This window comes from Pholis gunnellus (genome assembly GCF_910591455.1).
Source record: "Pholis gunnellus genome assembly, chromosome: 1".
NCBI classification, from domain to species: domain Eukaryota; kingdom Metazoa; phylum Chordata; class Actinopteri; order Perciformes; family Pholidae; genus Pholis; species Pholis gunnellus.
The window spans coordinates 10300233-10327569 of NC_136528.1; the positions used below are offsets into that span (position 1 = coordinate 10300233).

Sequence of the window (27337 nt, forward strand, 5' to 3'; positions counted from 1 at the left end):
ATTCATACAAAACCTAATACTGAGAAATCACTGTTGATAGAGGTATTCCTTTTCTGTCAACAGTATTTCCTCTCCAGGCTTCATACAAAAGTTAAAAACAGAAATGCTACAGAGTTATTGCCAAATGCACCATAAATATGTGCCGTCACCTTATCTCCGGTCAAAATTATTGGAGAGACAAGCTCTAGTAGCACAAGGTTTGATCAGTCCATAGTCGAATTTATGAGCTCTGTGTTTCCATTTGACATTTCGAGGAAAGAATGTTAAGTGGGAGCTGTGAATCCAAGCTTGCCCTCAACTTTCCTTTACCCACCACTGTAGAAACCCAGATGATTCTTGATTAAGGCAACAAGTAAGGAACCATTACTTGATTTCAAGCCATGTCACCATCAGGCAGCTTTCAGTTCGCTGCTCCATACTTCTCTCTCCACTGCCCATGTGATTAACATTAGAGTCACGCCAATAGCAAAGGCAAGTAAATGGATTATTGAGCAACTGTAAGCAGCTCGCTCTACAGAGCTGGCTGTGTGCTTGCTGAACAGACACAGAAAATCCAACTATAGCAATACACTGCACATTCCAGCTCTCAGATGTGTACAACGGGGTGTTTCTTTTATTGTTCTACAGATGTTTTTTTTTTTCATGGGAAGCATTTCAAACCGCTCTGTTTACAGTTGGTTTTATGCCAGCCTCGTTTCTTTGAAAGTTAAATACACGCATGCATACGAGCTTAACTATACTCTTTGAACCATTGTTCCTGCTTAGAATTGTGATTTGCCGATGAAATGTTGCCAACTTAGTAAACATTTTCAATCCCTCTTGTATTGCCCTCCTACCAGGTTACAAATAGCTGATTAGTGCCGAACCACTAGGAAAAAATGTGAAAGCACACTTCATGAATCACTGAAGCACCACACGCTTTATCCACACCAATACGTTTCTGTTTAGAACTCTCCGGCCACTCTGTTCAGCGTCGTTATTGAAATGATTTCCGTTCATGACTATTCACGTACACTGGGCATGCGGGTGCCGGTGTAAATGGGAATTAGATTGGTTGTTCAGTTACAGAAAATACGTATTTATATAAGTATTATAAGTATTATAGTACTATTAAATAATAAAAGGTCGGGCTTGAAACTTAAGATTCTCCTGTATAATCTTCCTCTATATACTTAAACGGACACATTTAGTTGTATTTTTCAAACTTGGTTACAATGCTGCAGGTCTTGCTCTCTCTCTCTAACATATAAACACATCAAAATTACTTTGTTCATACCTGTTTTACTCGATTATGGGTCAATAAATGTGGTCAACACACGTCTCTCACTCGTTTCCTCTGTTTCATTGTTGTCTGTTGTCACACTCGTAGCTCTGCCAGGTGGCTGATGTCCCTGTCGTACTGGAGAGCATTTATGCTTTTGTTTGCTTACAGTTCCTTTGTGATCTTCCTAATTGTTGTGCAGAACAAAATAAGCATTGATTACAAAAGGAAAGTTCTCCGTTTTGTGTACGTCACCCTCTCCAATAACCGCATGCTTCCTCCGCATGTAGGCAGTAGTAGCATTATAAAATGTGGAATTTAACTGCACAACAGCTGCTACTATAGACAGCAAGATCAGCAACGCCTGTAATCCGTTATCCATGTGGAATTAACAAGGTAGTGAACAAGGGTGTCTTAGTCATCGTTTTCAAAGGTCTGCGGTTCAGCGCCTGTACACACGACCACACAAAGCCCTGGCATCGTTAGCATTTTAAAAACTCCTTTTGTTTAAGGTGCTCTTAAACTCCGGAGTGGTGTGGTCTCGAGGTGTAACCGTAGCAAAAGATATTCATTTCAAAGCTGAAACGTAAGTAGTGTGGATGTTGCCTAACTCTTGGATTGTAAAATATACATTCATGCTTTCTTAAAGAAAGCTTTCTAAGACAAGATTTTAAAAGAGGCTTTCACCAAGCTACTTCTCTCACAACTCTGGTCCATGCTTTTATTTCCCAAACATTTTATATTTACTACATCAATGCATCAAATAGTAAAATGACTTCACAACCCCGAAATGATCTGACTTTGTGACTGAAAAGCAACACTAAGACGACACCAATTTACACCAATTTACGGTGTCGAAAAATGTTGATAGATTATATAATAACATCAATATTATGTACAAAGTTTAAAACTGCAGTCCATACAATTCAAACTAGGTATTTCCTGTAAAGAAAGGGAAATGAGAGGTTTTGTGTGCTCCCTTTCAGATATTGCAGATATTTGGTTATAAACATGTAATATTATATCATCAGCATACAGTGTGAGCTTTAATGTTATTGATGAGCATTCCCTTCATTTTCTCCGATATGACTAAAGTTCTATATAAAGAACAAAAAGGCGTTGGTGACAAAGAGTACCACTGATTGGTAAATCTTTCCAAAATATTAATTTATTTTAGTTCTGGCAGTAGTGGCTGAGTATATTCCTCTGATGCTTTTAATTGAGTTTTCAGGAAATTCAAATCATTTTTAAAAACCCAATCATATTTACAATACAGACAAAAGCTTTTCAAACTGGTAAATAGAGCATTTTATTTATTATTCCTAAATATGTAGAGAACATGTGAAAAGCAATTTGGCATCCCCATACAATGATCATCATGAATTAGGTCTCAATCTAGATTAAAGGAATCAAATCTTCAGAATATTTAGAATATGATTTATTCTACATTAGATACATAACATGACATTTTTGTTACAACTGTAATTATCACTTCCCTTCATTAAACTGGAAAAGACGTTTTCTCAAGTGTCCAATTAAAGGAATGGTACCGCGATCAGATCATCTCTGAAGACCTTATTGCACTCAGCCGGTAGACCATCCCTGGTGTTTTGTTATTTTTTTTAATTGATTCAGAGCAATGTCTAGATTGTCTTTGTTACTTCCTAATGTCTATTTTGATTTTTGAGCAATTGAATTGTATCAATTAGTGGAGAAACCGTCCTACACCCTGTCGGGGCTCCCTCTTGACAGACTGAAAAGTCTTTGTTTGTAGTCCTGGGCTGAAAGGGAAAGATGGAGGGTTGTGGATGGGTTGCCTGAGAAATGGATGAACTGGAACATGCATATGTTTGTTTTAGCGGTAGCCAGTAGATTGTTTGTGTATGTACATGACTTGTGTGCATGAGAGGGATTATGCTTATCCTTTTGTTAAGGAATAAAAAGATTGAACTGGCATATGGTTATACTTGACTATAAGCCTCTTTTGGACTCGCTCAGCTTGATCTAAATCAGTTTTGCCGTTTCCTGTGGTGTGTCACACATCCTTAATTACTCTTCTAATGTATGGAGTGAAAGCAGGGTCCGTTGTAGTTCATATTTAGCTTTTTTCAAACATGTTGAAATAATGGGATGAAATTTCATACCAGAGCTCAAAGAGCCAGGGACGCTGCTTCGGATGGGTTAAATGCAGAGGTCAGATTTTATGTATGTAGTGTATGGATACGACCATTGACATTCAGTTTCAGTGTTCGTGAAGGCTACAAGCTGTAAGTGCCGAGGTTACCGCTGTGTGCCATATGCACTGTCTGAGCAAACAACACACAAACCTGTCGGATGTGAAATGTAGATTACGAGAGTACGCTTTACTATGTGTGGTTACCAGATAAACGACGAAGAATGCCCAACACTGTGTGCAGAGAATATTTCTTTTTCATGGTCCAACACATATTTCCTCTTGGGTGATGCTCAAGAATATTACAAGGGATGAAAAACAGCTCCAGGAAGTGAATTATAGGGACACGAGGAGCCTCCCAAGAAAATCACTTTCTGTCCTATGAACCCGACATGCTTCACATCCATGAATTTTAATAATTGTCTTAAATTGGATTGCAACAGGTCAGCGCTGGGAATTCATTTAGTTATTGAGAAAAAATGTCAGTTGGTTGTTGGACAAGTGTGTAAGATTTAGCATATTTGTTGCTTTGGCATTTATGTATCTTTTTTCCACGGTGTACCTCGTAGAATTACAAGAAGATGACTGCCGTATATTCCCTGCACAATATGCATTATGTCTCCTCTAATAATTGGAGGTAGAGCTGCATCAATTAGTTGACTGATTGATCAGCTGATCTAGAGATGGTTCCAGACGCTCCAATGTAAGAATGAACTACTTTTCTTGGTCTTACTTTACAGTTAATCGAATACTTTTCGTTTAATTTCGGACTGTTGGTTGGACAAAACAAGACATTTGATGATGTTGCATTCGGCACTCAGCTATTGTAATGGATATTTTCACAGTTTTCTGATGCTTTATAGACCAAATGATAAACAATTAATCTATTAAGCGCAATAATCAGTCTGTTAATCAATATGTATTATGTTCTCATGTGGCTTTCAGTCTCATCTTAGGATTTAACTTACATTTTTAAAGACTCGTTGAGAATATGTACAACAACATTACCCCTGTGGTGATTTATTTTGTATTCGGTGTTCCATTTATTTCCTGATGCTTTATTCATGTTTCCTCTGCTTGTTTTGTCAGACAGCACAGTTGTAGCCACAACACTGCCAATAGCACATTACAGGATTGTTGCAAAGGTCAGAGGCCGTTTGGCTCGGCCGTGATTCGAACCATAACCGGTCCATAACAGCTGATCGGACTCATTAAGCGGACTTACAGAGTAAGCCCGCTGTCGAACATATTCTACATTTTTTTTTGAAACACCAAGCAACAAGAGAGAAACACCAGAAGTGATAATTCAAGCCTTATAAAGACTGCATTCGTCGAGCTCTCACGAGCAGCCACTGGCCACTTAATATTAGTCTTTTTTTTTTCTTCTTCTTCAGCACAGATTTAATTGTGAAATCTGTGTGCTGAATAGCAAACCACTTGAAAAGGATTTCCTGCTCCCCTGGGGTTCAGTACTGGAGCCTCGGCAAACAGACAGAGAAAATTAAAAGACAGGATGCCGTCTATTCCAGTCTTTAGATCAATGTCTCCGATATGATGAAAGACCTTGCTCTTCCACACTGAAATACAATTAAACAAAGATATGTGCTTAAACCTTTATCAACTGCTGGTCTCTAATTTATCTTAAATTCTTGATCTGCAGACTATTTTCTGGATTAATGCTTTGTTATTTAAAGCATTAGAAGACATTGAATCACAATATTCTAGAGCCCAAAGTGACTTCATCAAATATCTGTGTCGTCCACAACACGCATGTCTAAAATTAAAGAACCTGGACCCATCGATTTTTCTTATCGTTTGACTTAAACAATTAACCAGTTCTCAAAATAGTGGCCAACTAATTTTCTATCGACCAACCGATCGATTTATCGACCAATCGTTGCAGCTCTTTTACACACATGACCTCTGGTTAGTTGGGTTCTGTAGCAAACCCATAATCTATACAGCGCTTGATGATCGTGAAGGCAAATAAGCCCCCCAGGAAGCCATAAAGAGGGAGTGTGTGACTTATCTTGAATTGACTCTCAGCAGAAACAGAGGCAGTGGGGTTTCTTAAGCTCAAAGAAGGGAGGATGGAAGGAACAGTGACTTCCTCCTCTCGCTCTGCAGCTATTCACTGGATGAGCTCTTAAGTCTTTGTCGCTCTCTCTCTGCCTCACATAACCCTCTTCAAACTTTGCCTGAGAGCACCTGAGCTCCCAGGAAAAGGACACACATATGTACCTATCTCTATGGATAGATGGATAGGTGTATACACACACACACATACACACACATCGACTCCAGCTGAGCCCCCCCTGCTTACAGTGGTGTTAGGACTGCATCCTTCTCCCTCAGCTGTGGAAATAGACAGATTACTGATGGCTGGGAACGGATGCACCCCAACAACACCATGAGATTTTATAACAGAGAAGAAACCACTTCATGTAATGTTTGTCAACTCGACCTTTATCTCTGTTTTCTGTCTGTCCGTGATTATAAATGAGTAAGAGGAAGCTTTTCATTTGCTCAAATGTTTTTGCTACGGTTGGACAGGTTATCACTAAGACTCCCATAAAGTGGTCTCCATATTAGTGTTTGTTTTCTCTTTGTTGTGGTTTTATTTGGCCGCTAGCATCCAGCCAAACCGGAAATAAACTCTGATTATAATCATTCATCTTAATTAAAGTCTTCCATCTTGTTTTTAAACCAAAAGTATGTCATCCGCTGTTGACTGTGAGCCAAAAGAAACGCAGAGGAAACCAGCCAATTTAGATGAATGAATATACCTCAGTTTAGAGAATAAAAAGAGAATTAGCATAGCACACATGAAAAAGATTGCCTCTTAAACCATTTTGCTGCTCAGACTGCACTCACATCAAACAGCTGCGCTGTCTGAAAAGGTCAAAATCAGTAGAATCACTTTGCATATGTGAAATCTCCCACCTTCATCTCGTGGCCTAATTATTTCAAAACAAATGTGAAACAATACCACATCCACCACACAGTGCAACCGCAGTGGAGGGAAATTACTCCACAGTTTTAAAAATCTGGATAAATGACACTCAAGAACTGAACCGTCACAGAAGAAGGCCATTCAATTCTATTGATGCCTGAACAGAATGAATACAGTCTAACAGGGAAGTGTAAAACGCAATACTAACACACAAATACAAACCAAACAGTAGCTTTGCAACAAGGGGAAAGCGTACCGCACAGAGCGCAGAACTGAAACTGCCTGATATTAAAATACCTGTGGTTTAATCTCGCCAGTCCAGCCGCATCCCACCCACAAATTCTCTCGTCTGTACTCCACCTCTTCCTGCAACCCCCTCCCCCCCCCCTTTCCCTCTCCCTCTCCCTCAAACATGCCTTCCTCCTCCTGCTAATTATCAAGTGTTCTGCCTTATTCCTCCAGCAGCTTGTTAAGCTCTCCAGGAGCATAGTTGACCCACTTTACAAGCAGATCTGTAGGCCAGAACCCTGCTGACGGCTGCTTTCTCTCTTTTCAGTGAGCTCCACATCACTTTATATAGACATTGCATTACAGATGCAGTCGCACAGACCAGCAACAGTGACTGATGCCATATTGTTTGCATCAGAGAGTAGATCCACTTGTGAACAAACAAAATATAGGTGTGAACAGTAACAAGAGTGTTTAGTGTTTTGCATTTAAAGAAAGAAAACATGTGGAGTAGTTAAATATAACATAATAGAGTGGCAATTTCGACATTTAATTAGTGAAATCAAGCTTAAACATCTGTACTGTGTCATAAAAATTATAGCTTTATTATAGCTATAGTCTTGCTATGGTTTGCATTTTCACTTGACTGTGTTGTAATTGACAGAGGGGGGGGGGGGGGGTTCCTGGTGCGTCGTAAGTGCAGCTTATGTCAGCTGTTTTCAAAACACACAAGGAAGCTATTGTTAAAGCTCCATTTCATACAGTACTTATCTGCTTAAGTGTGAGTGTAAAATCCCAATATCAGTATTTAAGCTCATAATAGCATGGATGGATGGACTTACGGTGCGCGTGTTAACATGGTACGGCTGTAATGCAAGTATGCTACTGTATGTTAGCATTCATGTCAACGTATAACTGAGGCCGATGGGAGCTTGGTTAGTAGTTTAAGAAGTGGAAACTTAGACCAGTTGGTGGCGTTAAATGAACCCCGTGTCATCCTGTTAGGAGCATGAATTCATTCAAAGGATGTCCAATCCTTGTTGGTTATACAAATGTTGTTTAGTACGACAGCATATTAGGGCCATTGTGGATAAAAGAGCCGGGGGAGGGGCAGTAATATTCTGAGAAAAACTCAGAGAGAGTACAATTTTAAATTTACAAGAAACAATGTGGATATCCTCAGATATTAAGGTTGTGAATTTTCAAGAAGAAAGTCACAAATTTATGGGATTATTACTATTATTACTAAAGATTAGAGTCACAAATGTAGCCGGCGTCTGAATGTTGTTGTGCCTAAAGTAGTGATCTTATGGAAAGGATGGCCTCTGAGTGATGCATATACTTAACATAAACATACGTTTTCTTTCATGTGGTTCCTTGTAAAAAAAAAAAAAAACGCAGCTTTATTTGTCTTTACGATCTCAGAGAATATTTCAGGTTTTTTTCCGTAAATTTGTGACAATGTTTTCTCTGCATTAACCACTTAAATCCTGGAGAATATCAACGTTTTTTTTGTCTTACATTCTTTTGTTTGAATATTACCCCCCCTCCCCCTGTAATTGAGTTATTTTTAACCACCGTGGCCCTAATATGCCGGCGTAGATTAGAGCCACATCGCTAATGTGAGTAAAATCTTTCCTTGTTACGAAATCAATTTGCGGTTTGCAGTCCAGTCTAGCAGAAATCATTTTGTGACGGACATGAACTTGAGTTATATTTACATAGACATTCAAGTGAACCAAATCACCGATGTGACATTTTTATGGTTGCCGCCACACCTCTCATCCTAAACACAGTTGTGGCTGCATTTTCGTCTCTTGAGGCTCTGCTAACATATCAAATGACATCCCTTTGTCTCTGTCTTTGTCCCGATCATCAGCAGCTGTTAAAGCGTTCTTAATTTTGCTTCTACTACCACACATGTGTCATATAGTATTCCACTGAATAAAATCACATCAGGACATCTCAAAAGAGAATACTATGTTTTTATAAACCACGTGGATCCCGCTGAATTTGGGCTAATATCCCCGTCTCATAACTACATTAATATTTACACATTAAAGCAAACACAGACAACAGTACATCCCATTAGCACTGTGAAGTAAATACCAGTGCCCCCGTCATGCTCAGTTTAGACGCAGACAAGATTTGAATATGCAGCTCCAATTATAAGCCTGTTTGTGTATCCAACTCATCACCGCTGATGTTGCCTGAAGCCGCGTCTCAATGCCTCTGCTTCTCTGAAGGTTACACCGCGTCCAACTCGTCACACCGGAGCCGCCATTAACACACAGCTCCCTAAAAAGCATGGAGTCATTCTGCAAATTTCCATCATTAGCCTCACCTCCTCTGTGCCTCCCCACCCCCACTCTTCAGAAAAAAAGAATCAATAGCATCTGCTGCCACACAGCTAAGCCTGCTTCATTGCTGATGGAGACAAACAGCGGGTGAGCTAAATTGATTAAGTATCCAGCTATTTTTAGAGATTGATGATTTCTAAGTTTGTCCACATTGATGAAACGGTGAAGCAGAAGTCAGAGCATTGAATGCTTTCATGTTCTGATGGGGGGGGGGGGGGGGGGGGGGGGGGGGGGGTTTGTGCAAAGAAACAAAGACATCATCCTCCATAACTTTGTGATGAAAGAAACGCGAGCATGTAACCCATGCCTGCCACGGCTTTTGAAATGATGATGAAAGGGCGTCAGCACACTCGGGGTGTCTGTGCAGCCTTCATTTGTCACAAGCCTCCAGTGGTTGTGTGTAATTAAACGTGCGACAAAGATCGCTGCGAAGCTAACAAACAATGCATGTGAGAGGGCTGATTGCATGTTGTGGCATATTTGCAGTAATTATCAACCCCACCCACCTCCACAGCCACCCACGCACTGTAGAAATGTTCGCCTCTTTAAGTGTTATCATAACACACGTGACAGCAAACGGTTAATCAGGAAAAGGGCTTTACTTCCCCCCCACCCTCCACCCCCCACCCCGCCCCAGCTGCCTGGGTTTATTTGCTCTGCATCTGTTTAAAGTGTTTCTTTGCCTGAACAACAGAGGGTCGCACTGGTGGAGGAAGTGTTTGAATATCGCCCGACTACTATAGGTTTTTCCCCTGAATCGCTGCCATAATGTTCATGAATTATCAATAACGATCACGTATATATATATATATATATATATATATATATATATATATATAAATATGCACGAGCTTCTTTGTCAAGCTGCACACCTTTTGTTGCTGCACAGCCGTATGCGGGTACATTTATTTTTTGGATGAATTCATCTTGTGTGCCGATTGTCTGCCTGCGCGCATGAGAATAACATGGCTCAATTTCCATTTTTATGAACAATCCTGTTACCTCTTGTCAGGGAGACCAATGGAGAGAGGTCTGCTGGATCAATGTCATTGTGCCTCTGGCATGCCAAGGAGCTGGTCCACTACTGCTTCCTTTGCTTCCACTCACACCCCCCCCCCCCCTCCCCTCCCCTTCCCTACATACTTCCACACACAGTAACAAGTACATACACTTCTACTGTGTCACACATGCACCGTTTCTCACAGATTCACATTCTTCCCTCACTATTTCTCAGCCGTCAGTTGACAGGATGTGTTCTGACAGTTGACGGGCCCATCAGCATTTTTTTCCTGCTCTCACTCCACAGACAGCCGGCCTGCAGAGACCCAAACATAACCTTGAGCTAACTTAACCTTGAGCTAAATGAGCTACTTATCCAGACCCGGGGGGGGTGTGTGTGTGTGTGTGTGTGGTGGGGGGTTCCTCTGATATTCGCTGGCCGCGTTGGGGGCTCGAGACGCTGAAAAAAAGGGAGAAGAAACCTGACGCCGAAGCATTTGTTAGCAAAAGAAATATGACAAACAGGATTGGTCACTTTTAAAGCCCCAGCTGTTATTATTTTCTTGTCACAACTGCTTCGCTCACCCACACAGAAACGCACACCATTTGGCGCAGGCTTTTAGCCAAAGTAGTAAGAATAATGTGCAGTGGGGGTGGAAGCAGTAACCCTGGCAGTGTTTGTGCTCCTCTCTCCCCATTGAGCTGTTCAGCGCCACATGGAGCACACAGATAGATAAATCCTCGAGCAGTGGAAGATTAATCAGAAAGGATGGTGGCTATTAGACAATGTCAGGCAAATAAAATGTGTTCCCCGGATTCCGGTTGATGTCAGTGTAAGAACACAAGTTGCCAAATTAAACCCCCCTCTGGGCTTTCATGATAAACAGCGAGAAGATAGTCTGGCAATGAGTAGCGTCTTTGGATTTGACTGTCAAAGAGAAGAATCCATCCCCAGCATGTGCTTCTTCAAGACATGTGAAGCAGAGGTTTTGTTCTACTCACACACTGAGGATCTTGAATATTTTAAAAGATGTGAAGCAAGCTGCAAAGACATTGTGTGTGTGTGTGTGTGTGTGTGTGTGTGTGTGTGTGTGTGTGTATATATATATATATATGCACACATATATTAAGCCTTGGTACTGTACATTTGTGCATATTCCAACAACAAAAGAATTCCGGTATTCATTTTTAGTAAATTATTTAGCGAGGTGCATTAACATATCTGTTGTTTCTCTGGGAGTGCTGCACAATCAATAGCGGGAATCTATTTGTGTTGTTTCTCTCTGTTTGTTGCCGTTGTTCTCAGTCGGATAAATCACAATCAGTCAGAAAAGAAATCGGAGATCCATAAATGTTTCAGTGTTCCATCTTTCCATCGTTATTGTACTCTGTGAACAGAGGAAGTTACTGAATGCCGAGCCACCGATGACTTTGTTATAGGATATTGTTTCTACTGAGTGCAGAGCCCCAAAAATGCTGCAAGGAATGCTTTCAAGAAATATTTGGACACTTTGGGAAATGCGTCTATTTGCTTTTTTGCTGAGGTAGATGAGAAGATTGGTACGACTCGTGTGTCTGTACGCTAAATACTGTATAAAGCTAGAACCAGAGGGCAATTAGCTTAGCTTAGCATAAAGTCTGACTCACTAATTAACATATTATTGTTTGTTTAATCTGTTCAAAAATCTGAGGTGTGAAAACGAAAATTAGTAGTTTTACAGGGCGTTAGTAAGGTTGTGAGGAAATATTTTGGGACTCACAAAAGTACGTAACTTCCCATAAAAACATTTTAACATAATTTTATGTTGAGCATAAACAAGGTATAATATGATAATCAGTAGGCTGGTAAGTTGAATTTGGACCTTTGGACAAAGATGCTAACAGTTTCCCACCAATTCCAGTCTTTATTCTAAGCTAAGCTACCTTGCTGCTGGTTTAAGTGATGTATTTAAAAACATGGCTGGTCCATCTTCTCATTTTACTCTTGCCAAGCGAGCAAATTTATTTATGTCTGAATGTCAAAACTCTGGTGCCTTAGTTATTATTGTGTTTTAACAGAGTGCCAAGACCCATAAACTGTAGCTTTCCTCAACATTTGAATCATCATGTTTGTTTTTTATTTTGAAATTAGGGAAATCCCCCCTTGCATATTGCTGCATATGCATTCCTGAATTAGATTTAAGGGATCATATTTACACAGAATATTCAAAGTTACAGTAGATTCTTGGTTTTCCTCAGAGGATTGTTGTTTTTTGCCTCTTATTTCCACATATTTCTCTGCAAAAAAGGAAAATGTTGCACTTGAATGAAATTGGTTCTATGTTCACCTCCCACCAATAGAACGTAGGGTTAGGGTCTGGTTTTCAAATGGCTCATTGCCCAGTGTTTGAAGTGCAAATGTGAGTGTGGCTGTTGAGTCCAAGAGCAACGTTATAAAGTATTCATGAATCAAACTACTACATGCATTACGGTACAAATTTGGATAATCTGTACCTATTTGTGTAATTTTCTTTCTTAATATCTCCTGCACTATATATAAAATATATATATTATTTATTTATTCATCATGGGGTCCTTTCCTTGAGCTGACTGTTAAACAACAAGCACTACTGTACATCACTATGCAGAAGCAAAGCAATGCACAAAGCTTCCATCTCCTGACCTTAAGTCGTGTGTGTGTGTGTGTGTGTGTGTGCTTGTGTGTGAGTGAGATTCTGTGAGTGCGTTCCTTCCACCGTGTAACGGTGTATGCGAGGAGAGAGTGCCTGCAGGGGTGTCAGCGGAGGTTTAAGATATTCAGCTTGCTGTCAGCACCGACACATTTCTCCCTCTGCACCGCTGCACAGATATGCAAATCCAGCTTCCTCAGAATGCAGAGCACCAGATCAGCTTCAATTTATTCCATTCTGCTCTCTCCCTCCTTCTGCACTCACCCTCCCTCTCTGTTCTTCTCTGTTTCTCTCCCCCTCTCCTTCCGTCTCCGCTGTCTCCATTCTGTCTTTGGTTTTTCTGTTTGGTCTTCGCTGCTCTGTTCATGGCATATGCCCCCAGTGAGGAATTGTGTGGAGGTGAGAGGATTTCTACTGAGTCTAGGCTTAGTGCAAAGAAGCACTTCATTCTCTCAATCTAGTACAAGAGGTGCAAGATTGCCTGAGTGTGTGTGTGTGTGTTTTATTCTTGGCGTTGTCGAGGATTGTTTGTATTGTGCACACGCAACAATGTACCTCTCCCTTCCCTCATGTTAATTACCAGCGATAGAACAGCGACGGCCTACATTGCTAGTGGTGAAACACAATTAGTCAGTTGCCAAGCTGCTCTCAAACAGGCTATCTCACCAACACACAGTGTCATCAGTAATCTAGTCTCAGCATAATCTAAATGCCAATGTCTATCCTCTGTGATCCATCCCCAGCCCACACTACATTTACATTCTAATTAGATGTGGCCGCGGCCGCTTTATAAGGACCCTTTTTAATAACCCGGCTGTGCTCACCTTTTCAGAGTCCCATCGCGGCTGTAAAAAAAAAAAAAGAAGGGCTGCACTTTATATTTTGTCCCTTTGACATTGTGGCTACTGAGGATTTAAGTAGCTTTCTAAAGCCCTCGGCTCCCGAGTGTGTGTAGCCTGACAAGAGGTTTTCTTGTCTCTCGAGGATGAATTGCAAATGGAATTGAAAGAAATGGAGATGTGGTGTCAAAAGCAGGGATAAAACACCAACAGTATACACATCACACCCAACGTCACCATACTTCAGCATAAAGGATGTGTAATTGTAGTCCCTGTGGGATTGTTTTTAACATTTGTTGAATAAATACTTCCTTGTAGTCTGTGTTATAACTGTGGTACTGAAACATACAAATATTTTACTGATATTATGTTTTGATTACAATTAGCGCTACAGCCAACAATTATTATCATTAACGATTCTCGGTTGTTCTATGAAATGTGAAAAAAATAATCAATCACTGTTTTCTTAGTGTTTAGATGTCTTTATTTTTGTGTGACCAACAATCCAAAGATATTCAGTTATTTATCCTAAAAAAAAGTAAGAGATCCTACAAATATTCTAATTTGAAATGCTAAAAAAAACTAACTAATTAGATTAATCTTCAATTATTCAACTAATGGTTTCCGCTTCATTTGTAATTCACTTTTTATGAAAAGAAAAATCTACATATCAAAAATAATTTCAGTAAATCCAGTCCGTCCTGGTTTTCACTCTGTTGGATTAACATTGTTATCTGGGTGTAATTAACAGTCTTTTTTTATAATTCTGTCAGCGTCCTTCTCTAATTTGCTGAGATCTGACAGTTGTTGAAACAACATGCAGTCACCAGGCTTTCACAGTGTTTGGAGAAGCTGGGACAACACGTTGTTTCAACAAGAAGATATTATAGAAGCTGATGTGAAAGCAATAAAACATCTTCTGGATGACTGCCCTCGTTTTCACTCTTGTGAGTGCTTCCTCGAGGCTGCTGAGGAGTCTGATACTAGATATTCTCATGAATGAAGCATTAAGCTGTTTAATTTTAATTGTATAGCGGCTGGCTAGCTAGTTAGCTTCCAAATTCTACTGTGTGTTCATGCTACAGTTACAGAATATAAAAAAAACACAACATGCAAACAAAAGTACAAACAAAGTGCGTTACTTTAACATGTAGTCTGACTTTATTGTTTTTAAATTGAAATTCATGATAGCCGTTATCCTTTCAATTAGCTTATGCTAATCGCTAGCGCTAATTCTAATAGCATGTTGACTATTATAATTATGGTTAGGTAAGAGTTCCTGTAAAGGGACTGCTATGATGACAAAATACTGTATTAACATTTATGAATTTAAGTTAAAATGCAAGGCTGGAATATGTGTATGCTAGCAATTAGCCCTATATATGTGTATGCTAGCGATTAGCATTAGCATTTTACAGACTACGGCTACTCTTCCCTTCACTTTTCATATTGGTTTCATATAGGAAGGGGGCATTTTGGCATTAGTCTCATTTTTTTTAGTATCTAATGAGTTATAGCTGAAATTATACAGTATTTAATGGTATGTCAGCATTCATACGAAATTGAGAAGTGCAGTGTTATCTCACTAATGTAAATTTGGCTCAGTTTGTCAATCCTGAACACTAGTACACAATATGAATTAAATGTTTTCATTTTATGTGCTAATCTTTAATCCTTACCTGCATTGGTTCTTTATTAGTTATTTCTTACATGACAAAATGTGTAACTATCTTAATAAAGAAGTGCAGTGCTACGACCAAGTTAAGCTGATTTGATGATTGCAAAGCCGTAATTAAAGAAATAAACATTCACACTCGCCCCTTAGCTTTGGAACAACCTGTCTGGACTGTGTGTGTGTCTGTGTGTGCGTGCGTGTGTGTGTGTCAGCTTTCTTATTATGTTCAAGTTGGCGTTTTGAGAGTCTAATACGGCTTCTGAATTCTTCTGTGTGGTCTAATGAGCTTTGAGCCCTCATGGATAATACATGACGGAGGGTAGTGATATAGGGAAAATGGAAATTCAAAACAGAGTTATCTTCACTGAATCCATTTCTGGAGTTTATTATTGCGCATGGCCACTTACAAAGATGGCCTCTTTTTTTAGCCAATGGTGCATTTTTGGTTATACTCACTTCAACAATAGATATATGGAGGAACGTATATTTAATACAAAAATATAGCTGTTATGATACTTCAGAAATATTGCTTTCTGCAGTCTGTGCAATCTGAAGTGCCGTAAGCTTTGTCTGTATTACACTGACACGACACTAACTGTGAAGTACTCTAGTAGAGCGTAAAGCCAGAATAGTGGATTGTGAGAATATAGGCTGTAGTCGGATCCAGGAAGTGAATTAGCAATTATGGGTTTTTTTAAGCAACATCCCAGAGTCTTCATATTCTCTGGGCTCTTAGTCAGGACAAAGGAAAACATTAATGCTCAGACACAGTTCTGTGGGGAAATGCTAAATAGATGCATAAAGGAGAGACAGTTCCTGCCCATGATCAGACAGTATATTCATAGGAGTGACACAGTGCCAATCAGTTTTGTTGATTTGCATCTGTAGCACTCATGTTGTCTCCTTCTCTGTTTTTCCTGTTTGGTTATGAATGAGAATCAGAACCCGGTGACCATGACAGTACAATGTACTTGAAAGGAACCAAAAATACAAACGTATTCTTTGTTTCACACCACATACAGCCTCGAGGCAATTCACTCCAAAGGGCGACATGATGTGATGAAAAATCTGAATTAAATTGCCCTGAAATGTGTTGTAAATCTGGAGCTTTATTTGCAAACTGTGTGCAGATGATTAGAAGAAAAGTGTTACAATGTGTGAAGTGTTTCCCATGATGCTTTATCAAGACTGCTGAGCTCCACCTCTCTCTCAATAGCGAACTGTTCTGCAGCACCAGCTTATTGTCGAGGAGACGTGATTGATAAGCTGTGAGGCTCTGCTTCTATTTTCTAGAATCACTCTCGGCTGCAGGAGAAACCTGCTCTCTCTGTTCAGGATCATCAGCACAGGAAATACCCAGTAGCTGATGGACCGTCGTGCTCAGACAGTACAGGTTTCCCAGTAATTGTGCTTGTAAATCCAGAGCCAGTGTTTCTTTTAAACTGGTGATGTTTAACTCACGGGCACTCTTCAAAAGAAAGGGTCAGGCATCAGTGGTGCTATGACAGAGTAGGACATGTAACACATGGCTTCCAGAAGGACGATCCATCTGCACTTTCATTTGTATTCAACGGGAACTGATTTATGAGCAAACTCCCCCAAAAAAACATTTCCTTTTCTGCCTAATAGTTTGTTCATAACAGTTAGTTGTTTGGTGTGGCCATTACTTCCTGCCAAAAAGAGGCTTGAATTAAAATAAATAACATGATTTTCAATAATCAGATGCAAGATTCCCTTGCAGTCACTTTCCTTCATTTTCTGCCAGAAAATGAAGGAAAGTGACGCTCACTAGACCATGAAGCCGGACTCAACTTTAACTTCAGTTTATTTATAATGCAACACCAGCCAAAGGAGCGTCTGTAGACTTTGCAGGTTAAAAAGTAAACACACAATTATGTAACTTTCGACTTTGTATCTTTTGATGAGCAGCATACATGACGACAGTCATTACAGAGTGGTGCTGATGGAATAAGTGCTTTAAATTTAGTCATAAAACAGTGTAACAAGAGCTTAAAGTGAGCAAACCGACAGCGATATTTCAAAGTTAGTTTACCAACAATAGCCACCCAAAGCGACATCTGTAAGCCCAGAGTGAGCCGGATTGAACAAGGATGCATTGTATTGCTTGCGAGTTCAAGTTTTCATTTGCATACGATAAAATAGTAAGTAGTAAAAGGGACATTTCATCTTTCATGAAATATATAGTCTTTCCAACAACCCACCTTCAGTTTGAGAGCAACTTCCTTTTAGAATTTGCTTCATTTTGTCTCCAATGTTCTTCATTGTGCACAGAGCTTTAAACATGTGGATACTGTATTTTTACAGCTTTAGCGTCGAGTTTCGGGGCAGAAACGGCAGTTTGAGCCCTTGAACGTAAAAACAAAAAACTATGTCGGCTCCAAGCTGTTTTTCAAACGTTTATTCTTTGTCTCCAGAGGACTGAATAGATGCAATAAACCTTCAGTTTGCACTTGCCAGGATACCTGATTGGCTGTTGACAGTCAATCAGTCCAACATTCTTTGGCTGACCGACTTTAAACTGTTCACACATCAGCTGAGCTTTCCTTGTTGTTCCGCTGTACAGGAAATTAGGCCGTTATTGAGTAGTTGTTTATGTGTGTGTTTGCAGTGTGAATGTCGGATAAGAGGGGAAGGAAAGACAATTGCTTGAGCCAAGTGACTCCAGATGGGAGCCGTGACGTCAGGGTTGAGGGGAGACTCATTACATTCAGTTTGTGTTGTGGCCCTTTAATATAACGTGACCATAAATTATAGCAATGTCAACAGAAAGCTGTGGATCATCAACCAAGTCCTCAAACATTTTAGAACCACAGATTTTAGACCCACAGACCCGTTTAGTTTCGGCTGGTGTATTTATTTCACACCCAAAAAAAGCCTCCAGCGTCTGTCTAGCTGTCAGCTCAAGCTCACACATCTGGATTGACGACCGCCAACAAGCTTCTTTCCAACTAAATAATCACCATCTATTGTTTTGCTCTGCAGCATAGGAACTCATCGATTGTACAAAACATTTATACACCAAACATTTAGCTTCTGCCTCAGTTTTTTACCTTTTAGTTTGGCTCATATCTAACGTGATACGTGTTTGAACCGCTAACGCTCTAAATATGAGCTTCACTTCATAACCTGTGAGGCCAATGTATACATACAGCTGGAGGTGGTCTTCATCACTCAGTTTGGCAACTTTCTGAAACTGACAATCTGACAGTCACGCTCGCGTTCTGCAGCAGCAAGCCAAGCATGTTGGAAAAGGAAAACGGGCAGAGCTCCAAGCACTTAACTTTCTTCTCCACATTCCTCACATTGCTACTACTGCCTCAGTGCTGGTATGGCGGTCGAGTCATTGTGCTTTCAGGAGAAGTGAGACTGAAATTAGAATCGTATTCCGAAAAAAGACACCAGGCAGTAACTGAACCCTTCACCTCCGCCCTACGCTTTTGAATAACAATTGCACAGCTGGAGCTAAACACACACGAGGGAATACAGCGACCTTTGTGCTACCTGTACGTGCGAAGGCGGTGTGTTTTCAGGGTTCTGGTTGTCGAAGTCTTGTACCAGCAATCCCTCTTACGACGACGGCCAGCTTCTCATCCCACCTACACATTTAGCGGCTCTAAAGAGGAATGTACAATCTCAGCCACCTGATATGAGGGAAGTCCCACCGTGTTCTGATTGACTGTGCAGTATATACAGCTTGAGGCTGCTGCCACCACGCTTCAATGGCCATTTGTTTTGCCATAGCAAAGTCCTTGATATGCTAATGATACTATTTGACTCTAGAGGACCAAGATTAAAGGCACAAGCAATAATCTGGTAACACTTTAAGTCCCCTCATTTAGCATTTGAAAGCAGTTCACCCCATTAATAATTGGTTTATAACACTGTAATGTTGTAAGTGCATTTATTTGTAGAACTGTATGTAACTATATGGGTGTGCACAGGAGGAGTTATAGTTGTTGACACATGAATGAAGACATTATGTTTTTGTATTATGCTTATGAATGCTTCTCTTTTTTTTTTAAGTGGAACAAAATCTGTTAAATCAGTTAATCCTTATTTGGCGGTGTTGACAGATTATAATGCAGAATGTACATCATTGGAAATGACGAAGTACATTTCACAAATATAAGGACATTTTAAATTGCTAATAATAATTACAAAAATGAATTAATTCAAGACCACACGCTTATTCAAAAGGTTTAAACTTATTCTTAAACCATATTATACAAAACCAAGCCTAACAAACCACAAAATGCATTCCAAGAAAGACAAACTAACTGAAAGCAGGTGCGATCTATACTCTAGTTGGCAGGGCAGCACTTTGGGAGCACTGATATAAACCAGCCATCACCACGTCCTCACTGCTCCACATCCACCCGCCAACCGGCACCACCTTCGCTGTCCCCGACTTGTCAGACACCGGTTCTCTAGCGAGTTGTGACGAACTGTCATGTGCGTGACTAAACCGGCTCAACACCGCGCTGTTGGTTAGGAGAAATCACTCAGCCATTACAGCCCCTCAGTGTCTGTGAAAACAGCTTCAGGCAGGGAGGTTTGGACCAAGACACGGAGAGAGACTGTTTTCTCTGCAGCGGGAAGCACGGTTCATGCTTCTCCCTAACCCCTTTGCAAACAGCATGCCAACGCCAGTCTCAAACAGCACCTTCTCTATCCACTTGTAAATTCACCAGCTCGGCAGTACAGGAAGGGAATGTAAATTAGGTGTGACTAACGGCAAGATGGGAATCCATGCCGTTCTCCCCCTCCTCTCTCGCTGTTCTCCCCATGGCTACCGAGGGTTTTGTACACATTCGCTTTCCTGCGGTGCTCAAGGCTGTCGGCTTGGTTTCTCGTACAGAATGACTTCAGCTGGAGGTGTACTAAGCTGAGGCCAGATAAGGAAAAGAAGATGGAAGCGTAGTGTTGCTGAGCTCAAGTCAGAATGAAGCCTTTTTTTTTTTTTAAAACCTATTAGGTTTTTCATGAACCAGGAGCCCTTTCGCCAGTCATGCTTGCTGAAATATGGGAAGTACAACTGCCACATGGGATTTCTCAGAAGCATTTTGAGCTGTATTGACTGCTGCAAGCTTTGTAAACATAGGTACACTGAATTATTTTTACCTGTTGGAGGATAATGTTGGTGATATATTTGTCATTGCAAGCAAATACCATGAAAAGACCAAAACGAACAATAACAGAGTACAGCGAGTACCGCCAAAGCCTGATACAGATTATTCCTCTGTGCCATAAAGCTCCATGTCCAAAGCTATTAAAAACACATCAATGAGCCACACATTGTATGCATTACTGTGAACATATAGGTTACTTTTAGATGTACGCCAGCCTGGTGCACCCAATGTATCCAAATAATTCCCAAGAAATGCACTATTTCTCATGAGCAACCGTGCAAACAACTACAGAATGAAATATCCGTAAAACTATTGGTTGGATTGCCGTTTAATGTTGTGCTAGACGTTCATAGTTCCCAGAGGATGAATCGTAAAGACTTTGCTGAATCACCTGACTTCATCCAGCGCCTGCAAAACTCATGAGCTTCCCATCAGCTTTCGGCTGTGTGTTTGCCGCCATTTAGCGATTATTATCATACTTGATGATAAAAATCAGCATGTTAGCTTTTGTTATTGGCCTTGTTTAAAAGTGAAACGTTACAGTTGTGACCCGTTTTTAAAGAAGTCTTTGTTCTGAATGAACAGACTTGGGGCGGAGTGTCATGGACATTGTAGGGAAGTCAGAGAGAGTGAAGAAAGGGGAAACGCATCGTTGGTTTTGGTTAGTTTGTGGGATTCGTTGACAGAAATTAGACCAGCATCATCTACTAGCCCGCCCAAAAATAAGTGTGTGAACTGAAGCCTCATCAGTTCACATGAGCCTTTCTATAAACTTCAGATGTGAAAAGTGCTCCGGTGGAATATATGCCTTCCCATATGTTCCTTGACACCGTGTTTGAAATCAAACTATTAAATCCTGCCATTTAGTTTCATTTGCACTCTAAACCTCTTTTTTCGACTCTGCAGGCAGTATACTTGAGATAGACGCTGGTTACTGTGGGAGCCCAGTGGGAATCCATGTAACAGATACTGTTGAAGGTGTTACGTTCAGTCACAGAGCTGGTGGTGCTCCACTTTTAAACGTCCCCTCTTTCTGTGTCATCATTTGAAGGCATGAAGTAATTACCCCGTGTCAAAGTGTGTCACCGGAGAGCGTATCAACATGTGGATAAAGTGTATATGCATAGCTGTGCTTGGTTTATTATCCAGGTGCATTGGGACCGCTGTGTAATAAAAGGATAGAATACAAAATTCAGCCTTTTTCTTCAGCGCGTAGGCAGTTCCTCTCACAGAAAGAGAACCAGCCAATTATTCTTGTGATTATTACTGCAAGGAAGCTGATGGGCTCGCGTGTTATTGATGTCAGCGAGGATGTCAATGGACCGCTATTTCAGTCCAATAAATACTGCTTGCACTACTGCCCCTGGCTTTTCAAGGGATTATGCGAGTGCGCTTTCCATCAGCGATTGGGCTCTGTTCTCCCGCTATGTGTAATGGGAATAATATGCACGCAGTCATATGAATATGTAAGCGGAGTATCCAAGTGCAGTGTGTGTGTATATGTGTGTGTGTGTGTGTGTGTGTGTGTGTATGAGCGTCTGTGTGGCTGAGTGTGTGTTTTTTACGGCCCTGATGATGGAGCGCCAGCCCTCTGCAGACAACCTGTGCTTATTTTATGGCCTCCTCCCCAGCTGCAGCATGTGGGCAATAAACCTTTCTCCAGCAATCTCCAAACAGTGCAGCAATCAATGGGAAATTATCTCAGCCAATCGATGGGCCGGCCTTTCTGTTTCTCCCTCTCTCTCTCTCTCTACCTCTCCTATCTGTATCCCTTTCTCCCACCACCCCTCCCTCTCCCTCTTCTCATCCCTTCTGTCTCATTTCTGCTGTCTCCCTGTTTTTTTCCGCCCACTCCTTCACTCCCCTCCCCCACTTTTACTTGCGTTCCCTCCAGCTCTCTCTCTCTCTCTCTCGGCTCCGCAGCACCTACTCTGAAATGCGACAGCTCAGCAGCTCCGGAGCCCTTTACAAAAGTCGCCTTCACCCGAGGAATATGGTACATTGCTGGATTGACTTTCCAGGGCGAATATAATGAGTCTGACTTGTTCATACAACCTCTGACGGACGTGACAACGGGGGCCACTTAATGCACTCTGTTGTTGCTGTTGTCCCCCCTCATTCGTGGCCAGTTGTACAAAACCTCGTTATTCACTCACGGATGTATTTTAATAAGTTCGGGAAATTGCCTAAGGGACATTTCTCAAACTGTTTCCCTGCATTAGAAAAAACTCACTAAGTGGAAGATTCAGTTGAAGCAGCGTTCATACTCTGAAGTTGCTATGGTGACAGAACTGACAATTAACTGTTACTTTGGCTTCACTCACAAGCACCAAGGAAGTAGACTAACTGTGATGAACCCTTTTTAAATGGATATCAGAATTCGGAAAGCAACAATACTGATACGAATATCAGTAATCAGATTTAGCTGTGAACACATACAGGGAATTTGTCTTTTTTTGTTGTTGTTCTCAATATACTGAGACAGAAATAGACAAACGAGCTAAGAACAACAAAACTGAATAAAGGTAAAACGTAAGCATTTAACTACTATTAAAAAAAACGTGGAAAATTAGAGAAAAAGTAAAGAAAATCTTATTTTGTCTTGGAAAATGATTTCAAAATTCCCCTTTTCTTCTTTTGGCTGTGAATGAACAACTAGCCTACGAGCTCTGCAAAACCGATACCATTGCTATCTGAAGGGTTAAGTTATGCTCATAAATCATATTAACATTCAAATGGTAGATTATGAATGAGAAAAGGGCTGATCTCAGTTATGAAACGCTGGGAAAATCCCCCGAAGTTATGTCACATGGCAGCACATGCCAGTAGTGTGACGGGACAAACCGTTCATGGGGTTAGATCGGTTAGCATTTGGTTCGGTTGCTAAAATGTAAACACTTGCTAGCTTGTCTTGCCTACACCTTCAGGTGTGTTTGCATTATTCTATGATCAATTTGTTGCACTTTCTATGTAGAGATGATTTTAATGGACAAGTTATAGCCATAGAATGCACGTCTTCCACAGAGAGGAACATTAGTGCATGATCCCTGTCTGTCATACCAGCTAGATAATCATCGCTGGAAAGGTTCTGGACAATGATCTCCAAGAAAAGAGTGGAACCACTGAAAAAACAATGACAGAATGTCATTTATACAATATTCTTCCCTTCAGCTCTTTGGAGCTTTGTAACGTTTTTCAGCATGATTTTTTTTTTTTGTCTTGTTTTTGGCCCCAACTGTTTTGGTTCTCTCTTGCCTCACTTGGCGCAGTTTCAGTAAAAAGGCTCTAAAAACCCAACTGTAAGCCACCTGCCCAGCACTTAATAGCAAACAGACACATTTAGCAACTAGCTGGTGAACATAGTGGAGCATTTAGCAGCTGAAGAGCCAAATATTTCCCTCAGGAGTTGTAGACACAAACACAGTGAATATTGAACTTCCATCTGCCAGGTGGCGCTGACTGAATAAATGCTAATGTTGCTCCTTGTCCACTGGAGGTGTAAAATAGGCAACTGTTTAACAACTTTGTAAGGTGATAATATGTCAGTGTTAGCAACTCGTAGCATTGCTCCCAGGTGGTACAGAAATGAATAAATGGATCCTTATGTGGTAAATAAATGTATTAATGCATATTTCAGATATTTTTTATACATCGTGGTGGGACTTACTTATTGCTACTGATATCACTGTGACTCTTCCAGCCAGCCGGTGGCTTGAATGAGGTGGAATTAAAGCCACCAAATCAAGCATCGCATCAAGCATTGCAAAGATGTAATCTTTTGTTTCGTTGTGTGGCTCAGAATGTCTTTGCTCCTGTTCATTTTAGTTTAGCACCGGCTGGCCTGGAGATCCTTGATTACAGGACTTGTATATAATGTCAAGAAATCTATGACTTTAATATGCTTCACCCGGCAAAATGTATTCCTAGGAAAAAAAATGACTTTGTGCACGGTGCGTTCTCATTTCAGCATCCTTCCGTGTCCTTGGAAGTTGACGCACTTTTCATTATGCTTGGATGCACATCGGGCTCACTGTGCTGACATCGGCCAAACGAGTAACTAACACAGTGCAGCTGTTAAATGCTCATTCAGTGAGTGCTCGTTTTAACTTATATAATCAGTTTGTTTTCATATATATACTGTATATACTCGTACATTTCACAGAGACGTCATGACGAGGGGGAAACTGCCAGAGGCAATTTTCCACAATATTGACTCAAGCTCTCACTGGAACAACACCCAAAAAGAATCGAGAATTACGCACTTCTGTTATGGTGGATTTATCATTCGAGCAATCTCGGATAACCGCTTGGCAGCATTCACCCCCAAAAAATTCCAGAGGCGTTTCCACGCCTAAGCAGCTCCTGGCAGAACAGACAGACACTGAGAGCCATTCAGACAGACTTGGAAATGGTGAGCAAACGGCACTTCTCCTAAACACCTTGTTTATGCCGCTGCTACCCACAGAGTTCAGCCATAACGTGACAACATTTAAAAGAAAGCACAAGTGACAACCTCCACCCCTGCCTGTCACACTTGTATCAGTCCCCCCCCCCCCCCCCCCGACTCAGCCACGGGGAGCACAGCCAGCTAATGCTGTGGTTTGACAAGGAGGAGGCTTGTGTTAGTCAGAGAGGCTCAGGCTTATTATCGGCCCTGCAGTTATGGACGGGGTCAACACGGGTTATCAAAGCCCAGCTGAGGTGGTCCGGCACAGAAAAAGGACAAAGCAGCAGATCACAGTTTGTGAGTATGAGCTCTAAAGGAAGAATCTGATATTTTGAATGATACTGTGAGGGCTGATTTTAAGAAAGGAAAGGAGTCTGTTACAGTGTGTTCGGAGGTCGGCTCCTGTCGGTGGCTGAAGGGGTTTTGTTTACACAACAACGCCACACCATAGCTACAAGCATTTATATAAATAGCAACTTGATCAAATCCCTCTTTAAGTTCTCAGCTGTTTTTCATCTTCGCAAACATTCTCATCTGAGCCTCACATGAATCCGTGGGCAATAAATTATAACCATGAAGATTGTCACAACAATGCAGGCTACTGTTTTACGGCTTGGAAATGGCGCTCTGCTAATCAGCAAGTCTGTGCAGGACAGGTGCTGTTCACCGACTCGGCTACCAACTCACAACAAAAGAGATTGAGAGAAAGAATCCTTCACTGTTACATTCTTGGCAAACCAAGAAACGTGCACGGACATTAACATTCCTTGGATGCATCAATTGAGTGCACTGAAAGACGATAGTGTGTAATGTTTATTAGTTTCCATTGATAGCACTTCCTCCTTTGGTTTGAATTCTGTTGACATCTGGTACGAATCATGTATTTCTGCTCGAGTTCAGGCTGTAGTTTCAGATGGCTTCAAATCAAGTTGTGATAAAGGTGTCCCACAAGGGTCAATATTAGGCCCCCTACTATTTATTGTACACATAAATTATATACATTTTCCAAGCGTTCATTGCAACATCCATTTTTATGCTGATGATGCCATATTCTATGTCATCGGCTCTGACTCAAATCAGACCTCCAGACCTCTTTTATTCATTTGAAGCATGTTCCAGACTCTAGAGAGACAAAACGTATGCGCTACACAGGATCACAGGGCTTTGATGTTCCTACTCCAATCCATTCTCCCACTACAAATATGATAGCTACAGTACCGCATTAGAAGAATTTGTTTGGATTGCAGAGTGTCCCACAAAATTCTTTAAATTCAAACTGAACTTTTAAACCGATACTGAAGCTCCACTCAATCCACTGTACTATCAAGAGATGCCATTTACCACAGTGATATTCAATCCTGTACTCAAGACAGCTGTCACACTCAACACTGTGGCTGATATGAGAGAAGTTTAATGGTCATCACTGACAATCCAGAAGGCGTCAGCATACCTGTGTTTTCATTTATACGGCCTTGCTATTGGCTGTAAATTGCTGAGATACTTAACATCCTGAGTTGAGTTCAAAGTGAACAACCATGACACCAGATCCCAGAATTGGTCGGCTTTAAAAGCTCCATATGCCACCTCTGAACCGGGGAAGATGTTTCACTGGCTGGAGGCATTATGATTTAGGGTTGTCAGTACCTACGTATTATGTGTGTATGTGTCTATGTATATAAGAAGCATATCTCAAGAGCACCTTGAACCAATTTCATCAAATTTGGCACAAATGTCCACTTGGACTCGTGGATGAACTGATTAGAATTTGGCTTTCAAAGATCGCTGTGACCTTACAAAATATGTTTTTGGCCGCAGCTCAAGAATTCATGAGTTATTTATGACAATTTTCCACAAACGTCTAATATGATAAAAATGAAGTGATGAAGTCGAGACGCTCTTATCACTCTTTGCTATGGGAACACAAGGTCTGATTGGCCTTTTACCTCATCTCTCTTGCTCTCGCTCTCTCTCTCTCTCTCTCTCTCTCTCTCTCCGTCTCTCTCTTTCTGTCTCTCTCTCTCTGTCTCTCTCTCTCTGTCTCTCTCTCCCCACTGTCTATCCGCGGCCGCCTCTAATCAGCTGGCCTTGAGCTCTCAGAGAGGTCACTGTCCCTTTGATGGTGTTTTGATTCATCCCTTCCTCTTTTCTCCCCTCCCCCCCTTTCCTTTCACCCCCTTTCTCTCACAGGGAAGCTGGAAAGTCACTACCACCAGGGTGCCAAGAAGGGGCTGGTCCCATCCGCTGCAGAGTGACGTCAGGAGGAGGAAAAACGGGAACATGGCAAACTATGTTTTCAAACAAATGGCTTCATTCTCCACTGGGTTCTCCTGACATTTTACCAGGAGTTATCAACGCTGACATATTATCAATATCAGCTTTCATTTGCATTTTGTATAAGGAGTATTTCTTAAAAGCATGCAGTACAGAGACATATAATCATTTTGACAACCTTCTACATTCTGCTTCGTCTCGATTTCTTTGCTTGCATAAATAACAAAAGATCCTTATGTTTAATTTTGTGCTTCTCTTATTCCAATTAAAATTTGATTTGTCAAAATAAGAAAAGCTGGTGTGTTGTTCTAT

General features: G+C 41.0%; 1 protein-coding gene across 1 annotated transcript in view; it reads left to right on the forward strand.

The window, feature by feature from the left end:
- trip4 (thyroid hormone receptor interactor 4) overlaps positions 1–27305 on the forward strand; it is a 69082-nt gene extending 41777 nt beyond the window's left edge. Inside the window, exon 13 of the mRNA XM_079166606.1 lies at positions 26942–27305. Within this exon, the coding sequence (XP_079022732.1) occupies positions 26942–27006 (65 nt within the window). The 3' untranslated portion in view covers positions 27007–27305. The remainder of the gene's footprint in view (positions 1–26941) is intronic.
- The last annotated feature ends 32 nt before the right edge of the window (positions 27306–27337 follow it).